The sequence below is a fragment of the Mustelus asterias genome, chromosome 2, assembly GCF_964213995.1.
Source record: "Mustelus asterias chromosome 2, sMusAst1.hap1.1, whole genome shotgun sequence".
Classification (NCBI taxonomy): domain Eukaryota; kingdom Metazoa; phylum Chordata; class Chondrichthyes; order Carcharhiniformes; family Triakidae; genus Mustelus; species Mustelus asterias.
The window spans coordinates 69,728,770-69,745,608 of NC_135802.1; the positions used below are offsets into that span (position 1 = coordinate 69,728,770).

At 42.1% G+C, this 16,839-nt stretch overlaps 1 protein-coding gene across 7 annotated transcripts in view; it reads left to right on the forward strand.

The window, feature by feature from the left end:
- The window catches only part of cobl (cordon-bleu WH2 repeat protein), a 345,820-nt gene extending 329,814 nt beyond the window's left edge, over positions 1-16,006 (forward strand). For all 7 annotated transcript variants that reach the window (XM_078236757.1, XM_078236727.1, XM_078236736.1 and 4 more), the window contains exons 13-14: positions 3,660-3,881; positions 15,108-16,006. In XM_078236757.1, the coding sequence (XP_078092883.1) occupies positions 3,660-3,881; positions 15,108-15,167 (282 nt within the window). In that variant the 3' untranslated portion in view covers positions 15,168-16,006. The remainder of the gene's footprint in view (positions 1-3,659; positions 3,882-15,107) is intronic.
- Positions 16,007-16,839: the final 833 nt, after the last annotated feature.

Sequence of the window (16,839 nt, forward strand, 5' to 3'; positions counted from 1 at the left end):
GAATTCAACAACAGCCCAGTCATTTTAACTTCTCTTTAACTGCTGAGGTTGTTCTGAGAGGTCTGTAATTATTGGGCTTCTCCTTACACGCTTTTTTGTATAAGGGTGTAACATTTGCTTGCTAAAGACCATAGCCAAAAGAAACCTGTCATTGTCTGGATAGGTGACTTGAGGATCTAGTGGTAATATATTTGTCAACACCACAGAAGTTTATGTTAAAGGGAAAAGTGTGCCAGCAAGGCAGAGAAAGTGGAGGTATGACATCAAGGACTGACCATTAGGCATGGGCTACTCAATGTAAAGGACTGCGAGAGATAGAAAAGTGTGGAGAGCCATAATTGGCAAGCTTTGGACAACTGAGGAGGCTGCATGAAGACGAAGGAGAAAGACAACATTTGCAATTCTCCAGTTCTCTGACACCACCTCGATCTAAGGAAGATTGGAAGATTATATCCAGTATCTTTGCAATTTTTACCCTTGCCTCAGTATCCTTGGATCTGGTCCTGGCAACAACTAGACTTCCCAATGCATTCCGTTTATTAATTTTCTGCCCGTCCAGTATCTCAATTACTTTCACTTTCACTGTGACTTTGGGAGAACCTTCTTCCTTGGTAAAGTCAGATGCAAAGTACTAATTTTGTATCTCAGCCATTCCCTCTGCCTCCCTGCATAATTTATTATTTTTGGTCCTTAATCAGCCACAATTATCCTATTACTGCTCTTTTACGATTCATATATTTGTAGAAGATCTTTAAATTTACTTCTATATTGGCTACCTCTTTCTTACTCTTTCTTTGCTGCTCTTATTTCTTTTTCTACTTCCCCTCAGAACTTTCTATGTTCTACCTGGTTTCTCATTTGTATTATAAAATTGACAGAGGAGCAGAAGTAGGCCATTCAGCCCATCGAGCCTGCTCTGCCATTCAATACAATCTTGGTTGACCATCGACTTCTATGCCTTTTTTCCACACAACCCCATATCCCTTTATGTCATTAGTATTTAGAAATCTGTCAATCTTTGTTTTAAACAAACTCAATGACTGAGCTTCCACAGCCTGCTGGGGTAGAAAAATCCAAAGATCCACAAGCCTCTGAGTAAATGAAATTCTCCTAATCTCTGTCCTCAGTGAAATTGTCGCCCCTCGTTCTAGACTCCCTAACCAGGGAAAACATTTTACCTGCATCTACCCTGTCTATCCCTTTAAGTATTTTGTCGGTTTCAATATTGTCAGCTCTCATTCTTTGAAATGAAAGAATACAGACCTCGTTGTTCAAACCATTTTAATAGGACAGTCTCTTCATCTTGAGAGCAACTCTGGTGAACCATCATTGCAATCCTGCTTTGGCAATAATATCCTTCCTAAGGTAAGGGAACCAAAACTGCATACAGTACTCCTACTCTTATGATAAAGGCCAACGCACCAGTCATCTTCCTATTGCTTGTTTCACCTGCATGTTAGCTTTCAGTGTTGATAGTGGGGGATGTTGATAGTGGGGGATTCAACAATGATAATACCATTGAATGTCATGGGAAGATGGTTAGATTCTGGGTGAAATCTTACCAAAAAATCGCAGTGTCTTGTTTCCCGGTAAGAAAACCAATGTGTTTCTCTCTGGAGAAACAGGTTTGTCCTCTCTCCATATCCTACGACACTCTACCAAAAAAAATCAAGAGGGCATGTTTCACGATGTCATGTAGGGCGTTGGGACCTCAACACACTGGCAAAATCCAGCTTCACTGAGATCAGGGTGCCATCTTTAAAAGGCGCCCCGATCAGAACAACAATAAACCTCCCCCCAGCCCACCATGATGGTCTCGGGGCCTCTGCCCTTGACCCCCCCCCCACCCCCCACAATTGGAGCTGGCATTCAATTCTGACATTACCACTATAGCATCACCTTCCCCCAACTTTTCATATACCAAAATACGCTTTTACAGTCTGTCTTTATAGTTCTTGCTAACCTGCAATCATATTCCTATTTTCCTTTATTTATCAGTTTCTTGGTCCTTCTTTGCTGGATTCGAAATTGCTCGCAATCCTTGGGGTTACCACTATTTTGGCAACCATACAAGCCACTTTCGTTGATTTAATGAAATTTTTAACTTCTTTTGTTAGCCACGGTTAATTTACCTTTCCTGTTGGGAAATTCTTAAATACTACAGATGGGATGTTTCAGGATCGATATCCTTTAATGTATCCACTGCCTTCATCCATTTCTTGAGCATCATGTGGACTGAACTGAATTGTCAAGGCCTCGCATTTATGATTATGTGAGGCTGTGGATTAAGCTGGGGTAAATCATCTATTTGGCATTTCTGCCTGATGCTTAAGCCTTGCCTTTTGCATTGACTTGCTTGGTTCTGCCACCATTGAGGATGGGGGTGTTTTTGGAGCTTCTTCCTCTTGTTGATTGGTATTTACCCACCACCATTTACAACTGGATGTGGCAGGGCTGCAGAGTCCAAGAACTCTCAAAATTAATGGCAACACAAGCCCATGTTTGACGGGACGTTAGATTCTAAACAGACTACGATACACAGCTCTTGGCCTAGAACTAGAAGTTAAATGCAGTAGGTCAGCTCTTACAGTTGAAAATTCATTAGAGAGAAAGGAGTCAGCTTACTAAAAGGGTGGAGCTGAGGTTTATTTCCTCCCGCCGTTTGAGGAGTGAAGCAAGTTTGAGTTAACTAAGTAGATTTGCTTTGACCCTTTTACTGAAATAAAGTAGCTTCATAATTTATATCTAACCTTTTCTCACCCAAGTGGTTTAGGTCATCTTCGAAAAGTTAGGAGACGAACTCAGGGGCATATGTAAAAGACACATATGTAAAAGACTTCAGCTCAGATCCTGGGAGATTCTGCAGTTATGCCCATGGGATTGCACTGCCATAATTAGATGTTGGGCAGTATGACCACATTGCTAAATGCAAGATATTCAGATGCCCATTGGAGTGACCAAACTTGTGACAGACACATTTTCAATTTGGTACATAAGCAAATTGCAGGTAACCTGTGGTGGTTCCGAGGACCAATGTGGTACAGTGCCAAATACAACAGGACCATAATTGTATCTAAGATAAAAGTAAATTACTGCAGATGCTGGAATCTGAAACAAAAACAAAAAATGCTGGAAAATCTCAGCAGGTCTGACAGCATCTGTGGAGAGAGGATAGAGCGAACATTTTGGGAAGAGTCATTCAGACTCGAAACATTGGCTCTATTTCTCTCTCCACAGATGCTGTCAGACATGCTGAAATTTTCCAGCATTTTCTGTTTTTGTTCCATAATTGTATCTGTTGGGCCAGCCACTGAAAGAAGTTGGACAGGCAAATTTTGAGATGTACTGAACAGAGCTATAATATTTTTGAAGCAGAGACCTTCAATAAGGTTATATTGTATTTTCACAACAAATTATTTCACACAATAAAGTTAAAACTTCACGGCACACGTTTAAAGTCAGTGTACTCATCATTGGCCCTTTCTAAGGTTCAAATAATTTAATTTTTGATATGAAGACTTTGCTTTTTTAAAAGTGCATGAGTTTTATTCACAGATAACTTGCAACAAATCACTGCAACTTTCTATTTTGTTCATTCATAATTACCAAACAAGTTGTTACACACTTTTGGTAACAAGAATTACTAACTATTTTGACAGACATCTTCCGCAACATCGAAAGAACTACATGATAAAACAAGAGAATATTGTCAAACTAGACAACCAGCTACAGGATCTTCTAGTGTTCTTCCTCCTGCTCCTCCTCCAGATTTTCCTAAAAATGAGAAGTTTGCTACCAAATCTGTTGCGAATTTAGAAGGGGCACGAACTGCATTATTGGAAGCGATTCAGTCTGGCTCTGGTGCATCTCGCCTAAGAAAGGTAAGGGTTCTTTAACAATTACACGTTGTTTTTTATATATTAGAATACAGTTTCATAACTCATTCCTTTTTCTCCCCCCAAATAAATTTTCATGCGAAAATGATTATCTGCCTGGTGATTAGTTGGTTCCCACAGAGAGCATTGGTTAGGGAATGTTAACCAGCGTCAGAATGGCCATTTCCCTTTCACCTATTTCCCAGTAGCCAATTTCGGATCTGCATTGTCAGGCAGCAGGTTACGCCCAACTCCTGGACATCAGGTGATCTGCACGCAAGGCTAAATGAGTAAGGGGAAATTGAGAAGCTTCAAAAAAATAACTTGGGGCCAAAATTCTATGGGTATCTCTAGCCTAGGTTTGGTGAAAGCCCCCAGGAAAATGAGGGGTGAAACAGCCTCAGATCTACTCTATACAATGTAAAACACAGCCATTGGATGTGGAACCAGGGCAGTTACTCTGTGAACTGGGAATTCCCTTTCCTGAGCCTGAAAGGGAACTTGATATAGCAGTGGCTGGCTGTATGCTACATGAGTGTGGGAGTACAGGTCTCCACAAAGCTTTGTGGATGTGTCACCAAGCCAGGCAAGCTCCTTGGACTCACTGGGCACATAATTGTGACAGGCCAGCTTGTATATTCTGTAGGGAGGAGGTGGGAGTGGGTGAGTGAGCTGACAAGATCAGGTGTAGGAAGACAATATCTGAGATAAATAACATCTGTTAGTTAGCAGTACCTTACTGCATGAAATAAATAACTGATGCTTTTTTTATGAAGTGCCTACGTTGCATCCAGTTCCCCACTGCTGCCATGCTTGGACCTTGAGGAGCACCACCATGCTTAATTCATCAGGTTCTGCTGCAGAGTAGGATTTTCCAAAGCCCCTGCTGTAATTAAAAAACAATGCCCTTTAGTGTGTAACTTGTGCACAACAATTTATACCAGATCATGCAAGTCACAGACAAATTTTGAGGAAGCACTCAGAATTTCTTCCTTTTACACCTATCCTCCATTTACCGCTCTTGGTTTTGTATAGAGAGGGGCTGATCCTTGGATGATCAAAATACCCACTCATTTCTTATTTTCTTATTTCTCCTTAGCATCTATACACACATGGCAGGACCATCATAAAATTGCAATTGATGTTGTGAAGCAGTAGTTCTGGTGCTTGGATACAACACATGCATGCAAGTGCCAGGCAGTCAAAATGTCCAAGACATTGTTATTTAATGCATTTAGCATGTCACCATAAAAAAGACATTCACTTGGAGAACCTACCTTTAATAGCAGTCTTGAGGAGGACCTAAAAGCTCAGGAGGCTCGCTGCAAAGCAGTTTGCCAGAGGCTGGACAGGACCTAATACAGATGTGATTGAATAATAAGAATCCTCAATGGATCTTCTCCCTCATCACTGTTACTCTTTGCACATATCAACCTCTGCAGTGAAAATTACAAACTGGGCAGTTTTTGTGACTGAATCATTTGTCAAGGAAACAACTAGTTGTGTGTGACATTAGTACTTGTTTTTCCCATTATCGGGTTGTGAGTGTTACTGCCAAGGTTGCCACTTATTGCCCTTCTCTAATTGCCCTTGAGAAGGTGGTGGTGAACTGCTAATTTGAACTGCTGCAGTCCATGTGGTGTAGGTACACCCAGAGTGCAGGGAATGATGTTGTAGTTCCTAGTCAGGATGCTGTGTGACTTGGAGGGAAACTTGTGGTGTTCCCATGCATCTGCTGACTTTCTTCCTGGTTGTAGAGGTCATACGTTTGAAATGTGTTGTTGAAGGAACCTTGGCAAGTTGCTGCAGTGCATCTTGTAGATGGTACACTCTGCTCCCACTTCCCTCCATTGGTGGAAGGAGTGAATTTTGATGGTGTTCTTGGATGGTGTTAAGTATCTGAGTGTTATTAGAGCTGTACTCATCCAGACAAGTGGAAAGTATTCTGTCGCACTCCTGTGCTTTGTAGATGGTGGGCAGGCTTTGGGGAGTTAGGAGGTGAGTTACGTGCCATAGAATACTCAATCTCTGACTTGCTCTGCCACAGTAGTTATATGTCTAGTTCAGTAAAGTTTCTGATCAGTGTTTATGGTGGGGGTTTCAGCAATAGTAATGCCATTGAATGTTAAGGGGAAATGGTTAGATTCTCTCTTGATGGACGTGTTTTTTGCCCAGCACTTCTGTAGCATGATTGCTACTTGCCACTTATCAGTCCTAGCCTGAATGTTGTTCCTGTTTTACTACATATGGACATGGACTGCTTCAGCATCAAAGGAGTTGTGAATAGTGCTGAACGCTGTGCAACCGTCAGTAAATATCCCCACTTCTGACTTTCTGTTCAAGGGAAGGCTACCGTGGCACTTGCTACTATGAGTTGTGCGACAAATCCAAACGAGACAAGAAGTGACACTTTGAATTTTATGACCTTAGTATCCAGGTGCATAGGCACCCTGTAAAGTTGATCATGAGGGGCTTTTGATCGAGCCTTCCACTGGTCAAAGGGATTGAAGGGGCCAGGCAGCAAGTTGAAAATGAACTAAAAGTAGGTTGTAATTAGTTTTAACCTTGGTTTGATATTTGGGCCTGAAGTCTTTCTGAAAAGGCTCTAAAACCAGTGGCAGGGCTGCTACTCTTCTGCCATAATTTCCGAATGCAAGGCCCTGCCAGAAGACTGATCTGCATCAGGAATGTGAAAAGAGCTTCCTTCAGTATCTTAATGTTTTCTAATGTTTAGTTCAGACTAATAGTAGAGAAAGACTGCTGCAAAGAATTCCAATTGGCGTGTACTGATTGGATATGGTTACACAGCTGGGTCCTTCTCACCTGGAAGCTGGTTATTAACTAATTTATCAATATGAATTGAGACATATCACTGCAGTCTAACCTTTACCTTTTGATATTAACAAAATTGTGTTTTTCCAAAATGGCTTTCAGCAAATTCAGATATTTCGTATGTTATTCAGGGGATGATTTTAAACCAGATCTTGTCTTAAGGGGAGACAAGTGCAAAATGTAATTACCGACCGAGGTATCAGGCCTGTGCATTTGATGAATAAAAAGAGAAAATGCTGAAAAATCCATTAGGTCTGGAAGCATCTATGCAGAGAAACAGAATTAATGGGCAGTATTCGGGTGCGATGCAGTGTAAAGTGGGATGTAAAACAATTAGCACGATTGACACCGGTTTTCGCGACAGCGCCATTTTACGACAATAGGATTTTGGCACGGCCTGCCTCTCGCTGGAAATGCACAAGAGGCTGGTTAATTTATAGAAATTTATTTAAATTAGCATTTCAGTCGTCAGGGTGCACTTGTCTTTATGGCCTCACCAGGAGAGGTTCTCGCTGGCAAGGAATAGACATGCTCCCCATGAACAGGGAGCAGTCGACTTGGCTTTGCCGGTGGAACCAGAGGCCATTGAGGCTCCCCGGGGAGGCCGAGGGCAAGAGGGAGGGTGCCCCTTGGGCAGTGCCAGACTGGCAGTGTCAACCTGGCACATGGGCAATGCCAGCCTGACACCTGGGCAATGCCCACTGGGCACCTGGGGGCAGGGCCAATGGGGGAGGGATCAGTGGGGATGGGGACAATGGGAGGGAGGCCCCGCTGCCACTCTGCAGCGATTGGTGGGGGAGGGTAGGGAGTCCACGATTGTTCTGGGCAGTGGGGGATTCGGTGGGGGCTGCATCTCAGGCTGCGGGCCCCCGCGATTGCGGTGGGCAGCTGCTTCAGGCTGCCTGCAGCAGCAGAGGCCTGACAGCTCTCTGTCAGATCCCTGCTACTGTTAATGCGCATGTGTAGCATCAGAGGTCTGCACATGCGCTCTACCTCCCTCTAATACAGCAGGATATAGATAGGCTGAAAAATTGGGCGGAGAAATGGCAGATGGAATTTAATCCAGATAAATGCAAAGTGATGCATTTTGGTAGATCTAATGCAGGAGGGAGCTATACAATAAATGGCAGAACCATCAGGAGTATAGACACACAGAGGGATCTGGGTGTGCAAGTCCACAGATCCTTAAAGGTGGCAGCACAGGTGGAAAAGGTGGTGAAGAAGGCATATGGCATGCTTGCCTTTATTGGACGGGGCATAGAGTATAAAAGTTGGCATATGATGTTGCAGTTATATAGAACGTTGGTTAGGCCACATTTGGAATACTGTGTCCAGTTCTGGTCGCCACACTACCAGAAGGATGTGGAGGCTTTGGAGAGAGTGCAGAAAAGGTTTACCAGGATGTTGCCTGGTATGGAGGGTATTAGCTATGAGGAGAGATTGAGTAAATTAGGGTTGTCCTCCCTGGAAAGACGGAGGTTGAGGGGCGACCTAGTAGAAGTTTATAAAATTATGAAGGGCATAGATAGGGTGAACAGTTGGAAGCTTTTTCCCAGGTCAGAAATGACAAACACAAGGGGTCACAAGTTCAAGGTAAGGGGGACAAGGTTCAATACAGATATGCGGGGGACGTATTTTACACAGAGGGTGGTGGGGGCCTGGAATGCACTACAAGCAAGGTGGTTGAGGCAGACACGCTAGGATCTATCTAGATAGCTACATGAACAGACTGGGAATAGAGGGATAAACAAACGGATGGTCTAGATAGGAACACATGATCGGTACAGGCTTGGAGGGCCAAAGGGCCTGTTCCTGTGCTGTATTGTTCTTTGTTCTCTGCAGGCTTTTGGGCATGTTAAGCCCAGCCCACAGGCTTCTGCAGCAAGCAACAGACTTGTTCAAAGTTTTGCAGCCAGAGTGCGTATGAAGGGGCCTAAAAACGCACCCGAAAAACAGATCTGAAACTCTCCCAGCTCCACGCCCACCTGGCACTTAGAAAAAAAATGGTAAAATACCACCCAATGTTTCAAGTGTGTGTGACTCCTTTTCAGAGAGTTTTGAAGATTCATACGGATAACAAAAGTTGACCCTGTTTCTCTTTCCAGCAGATGCTGCCAGACCTTCTAGGTTTTTCCAGGATTTCCTGTTTTTATTTTAGTTTTCCATCATCTGCGGTATTTTGCTTTTGTTTAGTGCCCGGGCCTTGATTAAATTTGACATGGAGGTTCCCATCAATCACATTAGGGATTGGAAGCCTGCCATTTTTTGGACATAATTTTCAGTGAGTCACTCAAGGCCCATGTCAAATAGGATTACACCTCTTAAAGGGAGGTTATATTCCTATGTTGCTGGCTTACTGCTGCAAAGTAGAAGATGAGTCACAAGCAAATCTGCAGATTCATTGAAGGTCTTGGTGAATGATGGGTGGACAAAGAAAAAAGTTCACTTTCTCACCAGCGGAAGGAAGAAACATAAAATGGAGGTTTACCCCACCTGGACTAAAGTATCGGCAGGTCTTCGGTGGCAGTAGCATCACCTCAGAGCTTGAGTGCGATGCGGAAAGTGGTTTCATTGCCTGACAAGAGAGAAAAGCATGTATACGGCTGTTCAATTCTCAGTAATAACTGACAACAGTCCTTCCCTCCATTCCCCCAGCACTCTTAAAAATTCCCCTGCATCACATCCTTCACTGTCTATTTATTGTTCAAAAATGCCCTCACAGGAACCACTGATAGCATTCCGCTCTCACTTGGGAATTAATGCAGAATTCTTCCTATTTTTCCTCACCTCATACACAAGCCATTTGCTTCCCATTCAATATCTTCTCCATTTTGATTGTATCCTGCATCTTTTCTCAGTATCTAAAGCTGCACCAAACAATAGCTGGGCCATGGCTAGAGTACTAAGTACAATTTTGTTCACCACATTACAGCAAGGATGTGATCACACTGGAGAGGATACAGGGGAGATGTATGAGGATGTTGCCAAGATTGGGAAGTTTCAGCTCTGAGGAAAGATTGGATAGGACAGGTAAAATTAGAAGCGTAATAGGTTTTTAGCGGATGGAATGGGGGATAGTGTAAAAGGAAAAAGGGGAAGGTCTGTGACAAGGTGGAAAGGCAGAGAGATGAATGACGAAAAAGTTGTTGGTGCAAGCCAAAAAGACTAGTAAAGATACAAAAGATGTTTCTCGAGGAGGTGTGAATGGCAGAAGGATGAACATCTGCCATCTGAAAGCAAAGGCAGGAGAAATCTAAGAGTAAGACTGAAAGATGCAAAGAAAAAGAAACAAAATGGGACAGAGATTTTGAGCTGAAATTGTTGAGTCTGGAAGGCTGTAAAGTGCTTGATCAAAAGATGAGGTGCTGTTCCTTGAGCTTGATATGATCAACAAGTTTATGGATGACATGAAAATTGGTCGGATGGCAAATAATGAGGAGGACAGCTGTAGACTGCAGAAGGAAATCAATGGACTGCTCAGGTGGACAGAATAGTGGCAAACGGAATTCAACCCGGAAAAGTGTGAAGTAATGTTACTGGGGAGAGCTAACAAGGCAAAAAGGATCATTGTATGAATGGTAGGACCCTAGAAAGTACTGAAGATCAGCAGGGCATGTCCATAGCACTCTGAAGGTGGCAGGACAGATAGATAAAGTGGTTAAGAAGGCATATGGGATACTTGCCTTTAGCCGCCAAGACATAGAATACAAAATCAGGGGGGTCATGCTGGATTGTATAAAACACTAGTTAGGCCTCAACTGGAGTGTTATGTGCAGTTCTGGTCGCCACATTATAGGAAGGATGTGATTGCACTGGAGGGTGCAAAGGAGATTTACCAGGATACTACCTGAGCTGGAGGGTCTGAGCTTTGAGGAAAGATTGAATAGGCTGGGGCTGCATTCCTTAGAGCAGCGAAGGTTCAGTGGGGACCTGATAGAGGTGTATAAGATTATGTGGGGCATAGATAAGGTGGGTAGAAGACACATTTTCCACTAGTAGAGGGGTCAATAATCAGAGGGCATAGATTTCAGGTAAGAGGTAGAGTTGAAGAGAAATGTTTTCATCCAGAGTGTGGTGGGGTCTGGGACCTCACTGTCAGAGGGTGGTTGAGTCAGAAACTCTCACAACATTTAAGAAATATTTAGATATTCACTTGCACTCCCATAATGTTCAGGGCTATGGGCCAAGCGCTCGAAAATGGGATTAGTGTAGTCAGATCTTTGTTGACCGGCGTGGACCTGACAGGTCAAATGACCTCCTTCTGTACTGTAAATGTCTATGAATCTTGCTTTGAACTTGTTGGAACACTGCAGTAGGTCAAGGACAGAGAAGTCAGTGTGACAGCAGAATGACGAATTAAAATAACAGGCAACATGAAGCTTGTGTCATGCTTGCAGACTGACTGCAGGTGTTCTGAAAATTGGCCAATCAATCGGCATTAGAGCAGACCGCATATCCCATAACTCCCTGAGAGACCAAAGATCTGTCTATCCCACCCGTAAATATATTCAACGATGGAGCATAGCACTCTAGGGTAAAGATTTGCAAAGATTCACAACACTGAGTGAAAAGAATTCTCAGCATCTCAAACCTAAATGATTGGCCATTTATCCTGAGACTGTGTCCCCACGTTTTTTATTCCCTGCCCAATGGAAACAATGGCTTGCATCCACTCTATCAAACCCCTTCAGAATTCTACAGCTATTAATGAGATCATCTCTTATTCTTCTAAATTCCAGAGACTATAACCCCAATTTACTCAGCTTCTCACCAGAGGACAACCCCTTCATCCCACGTACTAATTTAGTGAACCTTCGCTGTACTGCTATTGCTTTTCTAACCGCTTGCTGCGCCTGCATGTTAACTTCCTATATTCCTTGCACAAACATGCCCCTGCCTCTTTGAACACCAACACTTGCCAGTTATTCACCTTTTTGAAAAATGTCCTGTTTTTTTATTCTGACAGTCAAAATGAATAACTTCACACTTCCCGATATTGTACTCTATCTGCCAGGAGTGAGTGCTACCACAAATTGCAGCTTTGGTGAAAATTCAAATGACTACTATTTTTGATTCTGGACTCCACGTTGAAAAAATCAGTGGTCGGAGTGCATGGTACTTTCAAGGCATCACTTAACATCTGCTGTTCTGCTGGTCAGTGGGTGATGAACCTAAGCCCATAGAAGTGGGAGTAATGTACTGAGTGTGGTACATGTTGCTTTCTGTCAGGATGTCAGCATGTCTGCTTCTTTGCCCCCTACGAACACACCATGATGGCAGAAAGCCAGTTTGGCTAGACTTCCCTAATAATAGGCTAAATGCTGCAATCTGCAGCTGGACCCTCACAGGTGTGAACACCAGAAGTTGCCAACCATGAGCATCTCAGAAGCCCCAACACGAGGGAGAGCTGCCGATCACCAATTTTCTTGAAGAAAATAATTTTTTAAAAGAAGAACTATGAGTTGACATTTGAGTGATAGACATTCAAGGCAATAATTATGTTAATCATTAAATTTGATCACACTTTATCTGTGATCGTAGCATCTTCTGATTTTGTTTGTCACTGAGTCATTTGTATAAAAATTGGTTAAACAGTTTCAGTTGGGTGAAATATATTTTGAGCAGCAGTGCAATGTGAGTGATAATGCACCGGCAGCCAGTTTTACACTCCAGCCTCTTTGCTTTTCAACTGTAATCTGCAGAAGAAAAAATAGGTTGAATGTAAACCCAGCTGCTGATGTGCTATCACCCATTTTGCACAACTGCCCTGGAGAAATTTCACCTCTGGTGTTCTTCAATGCAGCAATAAAGGATTGTGAAGAGGGTAAAGGAATTGTTAATACAAAGAGACTTTGGCTTGGATTTTGGCAGACTCGGGACAACTCTGGAATGACTTAGAAATTGCAGACAGTACTGATCCCAGGATTCCTTCCTTCATTCCCAGCACCAGCAATTTTCACCGGTGAGGATAAGCCTGCATCCTGCACTCTTGGTCTGGCCACTCCATTGTGGGGGTGGGCATATCCCGCATTTTTCCCCCTGCAATATTTGTGAAGTTGCGCCATCGTCTCCATCTCCATTACTCATGGTTCAAGGCCCCTCAGAGGAGTTGTAAGAATCTTGCCCATGTCTCCAGCCACTCCCCATGGCCACTCATACCCTCCATAGCAACTCATGCCACCCAGCCACTCCCATGGCTTTGCATACTCTTCATGCCAACTCAATGCCACTTCCATGCCCATATGCCCATTCACCCAATAGCCAATGAGCCATTTGGCAACAATGGCAAGTTTGGAACTGCTGAATAAAAACAGCCGTGCGGAAAAGTCCTTTGACAAAAAACTGCTTTTTCAAGTGTCAATCAGACAGACCATTAAAGTATCAATAACAGAGGCTTCAAACACTTCACATCTCTTTATCTACTCCAAATAAATAGTGAGACATTAACAAAAGAGATCACAGAAAGACCGATAACCACTTAAAGATGTCAATCATGCAAAGTCAACAATTCACTTGTCAAAACAGATTGCCTGTTGAGCTAATGCCTTTATTGGTATGGGCTCTCAGTGAAGCGTGCATAATGAGGAAGGGAATGAATGAACAAGTCATCAGAAACTGATTCATGCCACTGGCTGCAATGCATTGTGTTCATCCTCTTTGTGTTCTTCCTCCCTTGTCTTCATCAAATTATTCCTCATTTGATGATCACTCTCCCAGTTGTTCTGCCTTCTCCATTTCCAATCCTTTCTCTACTGCCATGATGTGCAACATGTAGCATACTATAATAAATTGACAAACTTTGTGTAGACATATAATAGGGATTCTGCTGCCCTAAAAGACCTATCCATACATCTAAATCTTGTTTTTTAACTGTGTGCTTAATAATGTTCTATTTAGTGCTATGGCCATGATTGAACTGTTCAGTTATGGTTGCAGACAGAAATTGGCAGCTATGTATGAGGGGCTTGTCCCCAAATGGCCAACCTTTTGTCTCCAGAGTCACGGCCATCAGCAACTGTCTCCAGTTGTCACTGTCAATGTCCGCCACCTTCACATCTCGCTTGCAACTGTTGTTGCAGCGAAGGTCTGCATGTCCAGCAGGTTGTGAACCGTGCACTGCAGACTGGGAAATGTAAATAATTTTTATATTAAGTCCTGGAAGTAGCCTAAAGCAGAAGGTTAAGAATGGTGGTAATTTTGACCACCCCTGTCAAGCCACCCCTTAGCCAGCTGGCAGCAGATCCTGTTGCTGAAGGCTCCATAGATCGTCAACATCCTGCCCAGTATCCTGATGTCCTCAATGGTATCCAGGAAAGTGTCTCACCTATAAACCCTGCGAATTGGGTAAGGCTTTAACCAGCATCCCGCCCTCCCGCACCACCATGTGACGCCTTCTAAAAGGCCCACTTGTTTTTATTTCTGGTTGTTGTGGCTTCCACTGCTGTTGTTCCTCTGTCCAAAGCAATGAAGTAAAAAAAATGTACCTTTGATAAGTTGTCAGAGCTTAACCAGGTGAATACAGCAACAAAAAAGATAGGATATCTCCACATTCAAATAATGTGTCCACATTCAAATAGCATGTCCACATTCAAGTATCTTTTGGAAATCCACCAGCACCACACAGATCCCGATGATATGAGTGCCTGAAGCCTCCATGTATGTCAACTTAAATATCACTTCAGTGAGTCAGTCAGCACCTGAAGCCAATTCTATGAAATGTAACTCAATGGGATGGCTACTGAATAAACTTCTGACCTGCCCAGATAAAATCATGTCAGGGTCTCATTGATATAATAGGACTCTGGTTTGTATGTAGCAGTCACCATATATTTATGAATACTGCAGCCACTTAAATGTTGTGAGCAGTGGTGGTAGTAGCGGTCAGTAGAATTAAGCAGTAGCACAGAGTAGGTAGTCAAGATGCTTCGAAAGGCCTCCCTCCACCCCATTTCCATCAGGCGAAATGGGTTAAAATTGAACCTCAAAAATTAGATCAATCATAAATTTCACTGATTCAACGTCAGAAGTACCAAATCAATTGACTTTGGCGTCTGCCAGAAACACCATTTTCTTGCCACTAATTTCATATCTCTTCCTGATAACTTTTTTCAGATTGGAGCTGACTGTTCAACCCTGAGTTGAGCTTTAAACATCAGGGGGCGATTTTCCCAAAATAATTCTAAGTGCCCGACGGGTGGGAAAATGGGAGGTTTTCCCACCTGTTTTTTTGGGCATACCTAGTCGGATAAATTTCTGACAGTCTGTGCCGAAGGTCTAGAACTATTTGTGAAACATTAGTTTACACTAAAGGAAGTATACAAATGAAAATTTTATTGATGTGAGTTCTCCTGTTGCACATAAGTACAAAATTTTGTGCTGTTACTGTGTTTTTTGTTATAGGTCAATGTTGCCAGAAATACAGTGCAAATCAATGGAAGGACAAGTTCTATTCTAAAATAAAGCTGTTCGAACCCATACATTTCTCCATGAGCAACATTGGAAATAATCGCATAATGGCCTTAAATTCTCGTTCGGAACATTTAATATAAGACAGCAAAGAAGAAATGAAGAAAATAATTTTATTACACAGCTATACATGACAGTTCTGCATAATGTGGTCCTTTTTACTTGTGCAAGTGCGGATATATTTTAAGTAGAACTCATTAAAACGAAGCATTTAATTGACCTTTACCAGTGTATTGCTAACACTATAGACACATCCACTGTTAAGAAGCCTTTGTAGGCAGCAGGATCTCCTAATTCGTGCATAGTGACTGTTCTGCAATAACCTTTCAACGATTAAAGTGATCTCAATGCATAAGCCCACAAAATATTATTGAACAGTATTTCTGGACAAAGGTTTATGCTAACTGTGCCGAAAGCTGTTTTTAAAAAATTCCTGCAATTGCAGTCTTGCCATTGAACTGAATTATTATTTGGCATTTAACTAAAAGTATTTGCATTGCCAGTATTCTAATGTAAACTATAAGATGCATTTTTTAATTTATATATATTTTGTGATCTAACTTTGTAATTATCTAGAATAACTGATTTTTTTATTCCTTTGACAAAATGAAAATCAAAATATGTCCTATAAATTTGCATTAATGGAGCTATTTTTCTATATATAGTATATATGATTGCCTGCTGGTAAAAAACAATTGATATGATTTAACAGTTTCTGAAGAGAAAAAGATGTAGCTGATCCTGTATAATGTTCATATAAGTATTACAAGCAACTTGTGCCATGTTAAAAATTGACATGATTAATAACATGTCCATTTACTTAAATGACTGAGTACGGAATTTTTGTTTTTATTGTATGTTCTTATGACAATCTTAACCTGATGACGTTTTAAAATTAGACCTGTGCATAAAGCAAAAAATTAGTAATTAACACTCTGTTATTTACTACTTAAGACACCCTCCATTGTGCTATGTGGCATTACCGTGCCAAGTGGGATAGAGTAAGAACAGATCCAGCAGCTGAAAAATGTCCATCCTTGAAGTATATGAGCCATCAGCACCAGCAGAATAGTATGCCTGCATATTCTGTGAACTCATCTCTCTAACTTCTCCATCACCATCCAGCCAGCTGGCCAAATCTGGTTCAGTTAAAAAAGTAAAAGATCATGTGATAGCAGCACCAAGCATACCTGAAAATGAGTTGCCAACCTGGTGAAGCTGCAACATCTAGAAAATTGGTGAAAGCTTTATATTTTTAGCAAAAGCCCTGTGGGAGTGACTAGAACTAGGGGGCAGAGAATAAAAATAAGAGGTCTTCCTTAAAACAAAGATGAGGAGATTTTCTTTCTCTCAGAGGGTTGTTAATCTGTAGAATCTGAAGAGAGTTCCCCAAAGAGCAGTGGAGGGTCATTGAATAGTTTTAAGTCCGAATCAGACAGATTATTGACTGACAAGGAAGTGAACAGGTATAGGGGCAGACAGGAAAGTAGAGGCCAAGATCAGATGAGCCATGATATTTTAAAACACGCTACTCCTCCTCGTTCATATGTAAGTCTGAAAAAAACATCTGTAGTTAGGAAGCACATAAACATAAGGATCGCCTTTAAGGGCATGAGCATTTAGGGAACACTGATTATGAACTCATTAGGTTTGGAAAGGGACAGTA